This window comes from Anarrhichthys ocellatus, unplaced genomic scaffold (assembly GCF_004355925.1).
Source record: "Anarrhichthys ocellatus isolate YVR2014 unplaced genomic scaffold, GSC_Weel_1.0 scaffold3, whole genome shotgun sequence".
Taxonomy (NCBI): Eukaryota; Metazoa; Chordata; class Actinopteri; order Perciformes; family Anarhichadidae; genus Anarrhichthys; species Anarrhichthys ocellatus.
In genome coordinates this window covers 15,525,498-15,533,689 of record NW_022280033.1, presented here as the reverse complement: position 1 = coordinate 15,533,689, position 8,192 = coordinate 15,525,498, and the positions used below count along the sequence as shown (strand labels likewise).

At 45.1% G+C, this 8,192-nt stretch overlaps 1 protein-coding gene across 5 annotated transcripts in view; it reads right to left on the bottom strand.

Annotated features, from left to right (window-relative positions):
- Window positions 1-309: 309 nt before the first annotated feature.
- Window positions 310-8,192, bottom strand: part of fgfr2 (fibroblast growth factor receptor 2) — a 38,985-nt gene continuing 31,102 nt past the window's right edge. For all 5 annotated transcript variants that reach the window (XM_031873050.1, XM_031873044.1, XM_031873034.1 and 2 more), the window contains 5 exons: window positions 8,024-8,146; window positions 6,958-7,028; window positions 4,174-4,311; window positions 3,428-3,533; window positions 310-2,024 (listed from right to left, as the gene is read on the bottom strand). In XM_031873050.1, the coding sequence (XP_031728910.1) occupies window positions 1,860-2,024; window positions 3,428-3,533; window positions 4,174-4,311; window positions 6,958-7,028; window positions 8,024-8,146 (603 nt within the window). In that variant the 3' untranslated portion in view covers window positions 310-1,859. The remainder of the gene's footprint in view (window positions 2,025-3,427; window positions 3,534-4,173; window positions 4,312-6,957; window positions 7,029-8,023; window positions 8,147-8,192) is intronic.

Genomic DNA, 8,192 nt, shown 5'->3' with positions numbered 1-8,192 from the left:
AGGCTTAGTGAGCCCCTACAGTTTTTAAATTCCTCTCCTCACAAAGTAAGTAAAGTATCAAAGCATACAATAAAAATACTTTCTGAGAAAATGCACGTACTTGGTAATGACAGCGAAACCATCTCTGCCCATATCAGACACAAAGAAAAATAAATTGAGCTAAGAGGAATGTGCACTTTAATGATAACACATTCTTCCAGCTTGGACAAATAAAACAAACCCAGCTTTATCTTTCTATTATCTCTGCCATTCACTGCAAAAATGCACAACTCCAAACAGCCAACAAAGTCAGAGATTAGGACAACAATATATATTTTCCATCTTTTATTTTGCAAATGTGGCATGAACACTTGCAAAAGAACATCTTAAAGTTGGTCCAGTAGAAAAAGACAAAAAAACACTTGAATGATTTAATACTTTGTTTTTCAGCTTTCAATTCTGTCAAGTCAATTTGGAGTCTATATTTTGTCTAAGCGAGGGAGCTGATTGCTAGTAGGCATTTCCAAAATCCTGTTCTGTCAATCATATATAAATATCCAGGAATCAATCTCGTTTCCTAAAGCCAAGCTTAGAAAGAGTAAAATGACTGGATAGAAATGGCATCAACATCTACATAAGAAAGGGATTAGCTGACTATAAAATGTACAGTTGTTTTAAATTTAACTTAATATTCACATTCATATATATAAAACTTACAAAACCTGGATCTTTCAAACCCACTAAAAATAGCTTTTTTTCTGTTACTGCTGAAAGATCGTTTTAAATTACCATAAATTTAATGGATTATTTATGTATTATCAGCATCATTAATATGTCATCATTTCTGCCATGTTGTTTTTGTTCTTTTTTTTCCTCCAGACTTTTTTGATTCATTTCAAAAAAACATAAGTCAATAAATTAACATGCTACCTCAGTCCCTGAAAGCCAATACTCAACTGTGTTACTGAGTGAGAGTAAAACAGGTGTTTGTGTACATTAAAGTGTGTTTCCATGTCTGTGTGTGAAGAGAAATAAAGGACATATAACCTGTTAGAATACCTGCCTCAGACTCAAAATAAGGTGGAGAAGGTCGGGGTTATTTCGGAGTCCATACAAAAAATAATTCATTGTAAATATATAATATATATTTATACATTTTGAATATATTTACAAATATACCCAGCACTATACATTATACTGTGTATCTTTTTCTCTCCAGAATAATTGGGAAGGTTTTATCAAGAGAACTGAAAAAGAAATGCATCAATATTACAAAATAAACAGGAGAGCATTTTCTATATGTGCTCTCCTTCTATTCCTCTGTTTTGTTAGTTGAAGCTCAGTCCTTTTCCTATTCGTCATCCTCTTCTAGTCCCTTGCTTTTTTTTTTTTTTGAGTTCACATCGGTCCATACATTCCTCCAGGAGCAAATAACAGTCTTGGAATGTCAGCCGCTGGAATGGGATCACCCAATGAGTAACGTCGTCGATTGTAACAACAACAAAAAAGAAATCTAACACGAGAACCAAACTCAAACGTCTGTGTGTTTTTATGAGAGTTGAAGCAGGAGGAGGGTCCCTAAAGAACGTCAATTCATTCAGTCAGTAAAAAAAAAAACAGCTTCTGTAGGGTCCCTGTCCTCTCCTTTAAGACCTCGTGTGAGCACGTAGTGTGTGTATAGTGTGTGTGTGCATGGCAGTATGAGTGTGTGACAGCAACGCTGCCACCAGCCCAGTCCCATCTGGGTCCATTAGTCCACCGGGAGCCAGAAGGGTCATGGGGGGGATTTGGAAAAGGGGGTCTGTGCTACGTGTGTTTTGGGACGTCGAGGGGTAAGACTCGGGTAGGTCAAGCTGGGGTAGAGAGGGGTGGGTTGGGGCTCATGTTTTCACATTGCCGTTGATGTGCTGGTACTTGGCGAGGCAGGGCTCTTCCGGTAAGGGGTCGTGGGAAAACACAGAGTCGTCACCGGAGGAGCAGGAGCTGCGAGTATCGGGGAAGCTGGGGGAATACTGCTCTGCTGGGGCGCACAGGTCCAGATACTCCTGTAGACACAGACACAGGAAAGGAGAGGGTTGGGTGAGATAATTTACACACATGTTACAAAAAGGGAAAGACGCTACGGAGGCAAGAGGAGAGGCAAAAGACCTACAGCAAAAGCAGAGAACATATATATTGTGCTGAAACCCAGTCAGCAAGACCAGGGACTTTCCAGAGGAGGGTGAGAGAGTATCACCTTCATCGTGATATTTATCTAAACCATGCGAAATCACCATGGAAGGGTTTATGAAACAGAGCAGAAAAAATAATCTTAAACTGGATACTGTATGAAAATATTTGCATGAATAATAGGCAGTAAATTGAATGTTGGAGCTTGAGGATAGCAGGGTCGGCCAAGTTGGAGTTTTGGTCCACCACAGAGTGGTTTAATGTTGAGGGGGAAAAGAGGATACGTTTAGACCGGGGTACTGGCACTCCAGCCTTTACGGCATCAGTTCAGTCCAAAGAAATCTGACATATGAAACATCCAACATAAACACTAAAAGATGGCTAGAAAAAAATCAGGAAGCTGGCAGAACACAATGCTCCCCCCCCCCCCCAAAAAAAATGAAGATAGAAAGAAGAAAACCCCAAGAAATCCTGTTATTCATTTTTGATTCGACCCAGTGTTGTGAGGTTATTTCATGTCTTTTTTCCCCTCCCGCTTGTCTTTCATGGCTGTTATTGGGAATAGTTTTGAGGAGGAGAGTTCTTGGGGTTTTGTAGAAAATGAGCGCTGGCTTCCATTTTCCCAGCTAAACACGAGAAGTCTCACATTACTAAAGACCTCCACATCTGCCAGCGGTTTGGGGCAGAGGGAAAGGAGGAGGGGGAAGAAAAGGGTGCTTTATTACATTTCAAAAGTTCAAACTCAAACTTTGGCTTTTTTTGGCATAAATTCATGAAGTTTCAGCTCCAAGAGCAGACGAGTCTTGACAGCTTTCCATCGACGAGCACTCTTCAGGTCTGCACTCGGATATCACATGAGACAGGAAGGGGGATGGAAAGAAACGCAGACCATTGTAAGGAGCGAGGCATGAATGTGATGATTGGGCAACTTCACTGGGCCGTAGCGGCCATGTTGGACCTGGATCAAATCATCCGGACATTTTTTCGGTCACCATGAAGGCCTTTTGTCAGTGTTGTGGCTGCTAATGCTCCTAAGACTTACAGCAACATTCTGCTGAACCCTGCATGCACTGGCACGAGCATGATTTAGTTTGGACTGACAAACGTGTTATTGTGTGTCGGAATGTATCATATTATTGAGTTTCATTGTTATGAAATACCGGACTCCGACTTGCCAGGAAAAGTTAAGGTTTGTGTAGCATGATTTCTGACCACCCTGAATCCTGGAACGTTATGGAATAAGAACGTGTGTGTAGAGCAACGAGAGAGCTGCACTCACCTCGTTGGTGTTGAGGGAAAGGATGCGATCCAGATCCTCTACTAGCTGCTTGAAGGTGGGTCTGTGCGATGAGATGGCATGCCAGCAGTCTTTCATCATCATGTACCTGAGAGAGAAAAAAACAAATAGCACCTGTTTACTCAAAGAGCAGAGTGGATTAAGAGAGCGAGAACAGAGTCATTCAGGGAAGTGTTGCAGGCATCATTTAGCCTGTCCAAGCTCAAGCTGTGCCACTCCTTATCTACCTCGTAATCAAGTTTCATCATTTGCTGGCTGAATGATTCATGCATCTGGACTCTGGTGTCCATGTCAAAGAATAAATCAAAACATCAAGTGTCCTCTGAAACATTTATGCCATCAATAACAGTGATTGCTGATGGCCTGCTGCTGATCACGACCATGCCTCGTAGTGTTTTGGGTTTTCTAAATACTATAATGTGTGTGTGTGTGTGTGTGTCTTGCACTGCCATTGTGTCTGTACTTTGTTCTCCATCAACTCTCTCAGTGTGGCACCGTGACAGAGCTGTGCCATTGTCCACTGACCGCTGAGGACTAATTGTGAATGAGGACACTGATAGCAGCCAGTCACAGCTGTGCAGAGGCCCGACAGAGTGGACACAGAGCCCCGGAGTCATGGATCTGATGGAGACTGGGGTGGCATTAGGGTCTGGCTGTAAGAGCTAGTGTGTGTGTTTGGGTGACAATGTGGTCAGCGTGGATGTAAATTTGGGAGGAACGACTCTTACAGCTCGTTGGTGCAGTTGCCAGGCTTGTCCATGCGATGTCCCTCTTTCAGCAACTTGAAGAGCTCTTCAACAGGGATGCCAGGGTAGGGGGAGCCCCCGAGGGTGAAGATCTCCCACATCAGCACCCCAAATGACCAGCTGATAAGACAGAAAAACACAGATATACATTAGGAATATAATATGACAACGAAACAGTGAATGGTGTCATAGAGCTCCCTGTCACTTTAAATAACATTAGGCCACATGAGTCCCTTTCATTTGACCCACAGATCATTTACATAGAGTCACTTGGCCAAAGATTGGAAACAAACTTCAACAGTGTGACCGCAGTGATGTCAATGCCTTCTTTCTGCCGTCCGGTGGCTTGTGGCGCGAACCCGCTCCCAGTGCCACTCTGGCACTGATCTCAATGATGGCTTTTGTGCCCGGCTGGCCAGTCACACAGGCTGCCATTGTCCGGTCACACCACACAAAAACAAACAGTGGACCACCCACGGCCGACAGAACAGGAAGGAGATGGCCAGTGACTCTTAACTATTAACTACTTCCTCATCCTTGGTTGTTAAATATCAGCGATTGTCCGCTGATTTCCGTCACTGTCACGCAACATGTATATATTAGACAGTGTGGATCCGCAGCGTCTCAGATGAATCATTCTTGCGCTGACAGCATGCTTGATTCATGTCCAAACAAAGGCCGTATTATCATAGTTGCTTACAAATGCTAATCTGAGCGTTACGCGTACGCATTCGGGCAGCAACAGGCCACGTTAGTGGTCCAACCAGGCCAAACGGGCATGGACAGGCAGGTCGGGGCGTTTATCAGCTCCTCCATCTGTTTACACAACCAGCCCTGGGTTTGTTCTCACCTCTATCACTGCGTTGTATCTCTCCACTTGTTGACACACTCATCCCTCCTTTCTGTGCTACTTTGTAACCGTCTGTCAATGCTTGTCAAGCATGTTGCTCTGTGCAGTCGGCAACCAACCGACCTTGACTCGCCAAATAAACACGCAAACCAACGTGATCCAGGTCACTTTAACTGACCCCGGCATCTGGCCTTACCAGACAGCACTTGTGTATTCCAACCGACTAGATACATAAACTACCTATCAGTGTAAAATTGACTCTGTATTCCGGAGGCGTATTCAAATTTCATTACATTCACATCTCAAGCACTTAGGTTGTACGTTCTCGATATCGAAAGAATGCAACATGAATACAAATGTCAGAAAACCTGTCAATACATGACGTAAATGCATCAGCGGATCTGATCCTAATATTAAAAGATTCAAGGCTCCGAAACGTGGCATCGGAGCTAGAGCCATAAACAAATGCATCTGCTTGTCTTTGTTTTGTATTGGTGAGGGGGTGTCTCCACCAAGCCCTGGCCACAACTCTTTCCCTTTTCCTAAGCCAGCCAGAGCTGAGTCCCCTGAGCCCATTTGTCAAAACAGCAAGCGGTAGCTTTCATTGGAATTCATGTATTCATTTAATCTGATGTCATGTATGGATCGCCCACGCTTCTGGTGACGTTTGAGTGCCAGCCCACCGCCCCTTCCACCTCCCCAACGTCTCTCCTCCTCTTCCTCCTCCTGCCTTCATGCGCTATGTGAAAAAGCCAATTACTAAAAGTGAGTGATGAAACGTAATTAGCAGCGAACTGACAGAAAGGACCACAGTAGGCAGTTCATGTCTGCCCACCCCCCACTCGGCCCCCTGTACTCCCCCAGGTTATTGATTAATGCTGCCATGGAACATGAAGGGCATGATGTGTATGTGTGCACACACAAACATGGACAGTAGCAAGCTCCTCGATCCAAGTGTTTAACTGGATGAGCGCTATTTTCAGCGTGCTACTGCTGTATGACTCATAGACACACACACACACAAAATCTTCTTTCCCAGGGGTCAGCGTGCAAGGCATTTATCTAATTGCTACATACGCTTTCTGCCGGCAGTGTCTGGAGCAGAAACTTCAAACAACGCTGTCAGGACGCATAAGACTCAAACACCAAAAAGAGAGGGACGCTCTCCCTTTGTTCTGTTTTTAGAATGAGTGCTCTTGACTTAAAAAAAAAGAGAGAGAGAGAGACATAGACGGGTCAGCAATTCACAGACCAGATGAATGAAAATAAGAACGGCGGGGCGAAAGGAGGAGGAGGAGGGGGGGGAGGGGGGGGATTATTTTGATCATGGAACGGCTCCAAAATGATGAGCCACATGTTCAAAGTGTTGAGCAGAATGAGTAGAGGAGAGCGAAGAGGGGATGGCAGGGGGTTAAAGGAGGAGGGTGTAGGGAGGATGAGGCCCGCACTGGCGGGCCGCAGCATTGTTGCATTTAGACATGTGCGGAGGCCCAACAGGAGGGGAGACCGGAGGAGCGAGGGGTGAGTCAGTGAGGGAGGAGGCACTGGTGGGCTCGGGGCTCCTTGCAGGGCCCTTTGAAGCCGGTCAGATTAGTAACACGGCATTGGCTACAAGTCTAGCGTGAAATCCTCACTCTTGCCACAGACCGGCCAGTGCTGGCCCCCTATAGGCAGCCACCCCCCCCGCCTAACACTCACCAGTGGTGCACCAAAACACCTCACCCATCCCCAGAAAAACAACCCTCCGAGTCTGCCTGCAGGCTTCAGCCAGACTCCATGAAATCTTAAAAACAGCAGTGAGAAGTGTGTTTTACTGTATGAGACGGTTTATTTGCATCACTGGTGTGTGTAAAGGGATTTTCTATCATGTAATTGTGGCTGTGGGGCACACAAACACACTATACCTATATACTTACACGTCACTCTGGTGTGTGTAGACCCGGTCAAACAGCGCCTCTGGAGCCATCCATTTTACCGGTAGGCGACCCTGAGGAAACAAACGGATGTAAGGTCAAACTAAATCTACACACAACTCATCCCCGGATTTCTTCATTTCTTGCTTGAAGTTTGAATTCATTTGCTGCTGGGAGATCTCATTACTGCTGGAAAAGGCCGATACGTGAAAGCAGCCTTGGGAATGAGGCACTAGGGCGGCTGTCTGGGAGGAGGATTTCCCAGAGGAACGTTTACATTGTTAAAGCAATAGAGCTGATAAACAGGGTCACAGATAAAGGAGAGAGTTTATCTGTGTGTGCCATTAAAACACTGGCTGGGACGCTAAGCGTTGCTGACAAGGCGACCTTGGTCAATATCTGTTTGGTAGGCTAATGGCACGAACAATCTCAGCAGACACTCCGAATTACTAAATGAAGAGATAACACCTAAATAAGTCCTCCTATCTCCTAAATAAGAATATATATATAAAAAAAGACAAACTGAAATAAAACAAATGTGTCACTACAATGACGGCTCTGTCTAGATTAGCTTAACGCAATCATCATTGTCCTAATCATCATTACCATTGACATCATCGCATATTGTTGTTGTTGTTGTCAGCTAGTGCTCTGCATGCGATGAAAAGCCACCCATGCATACTAAATGAGGATGTGCAGGCAATGCTGCGCCGCGGTGGGAAAGAAAGACACCACTGGGCCACTATGGAAACGTCAATTATGTTTTAAGCTGCTCCCCTCTCGCTCTGTCTCTCTTTTTCTGGCTAATTGTATAAGTGTCTATGGAACTAAAGGAACTAAAGGAACAAGAGACTGAGGGATAAACAGGGCAGAGACTCCAGAAGCACTACATTCACAGGCTTCCTGGGAACCTGCAGCTTCTGCCAAGACACCAGCCGAGGGGAAGAGTGGAATAGAAAGATGAGGGAATTAGAGAAAATAGAGAGACCAGTAGACTAATCTCACACTGCAACTCTCAAAAAAACGCTCTCCTCCCTCAATGTGTGTATAGCGCAGGTCGAGGACTCACATTGGTCGTCTTTTTATAGTAGTCGATGTTATGGACGTCCCTGGCCAGGCCGAAGTCAGCGATCTTCATGAAGTTACTCTCTGTGACCAGGACGTTCCTCGCCGCCAGGTCTCTGTGTATACACTGGAATGGAGAGAGTGAGACATGAGTGGGGAGGGGGGGGGGGGGG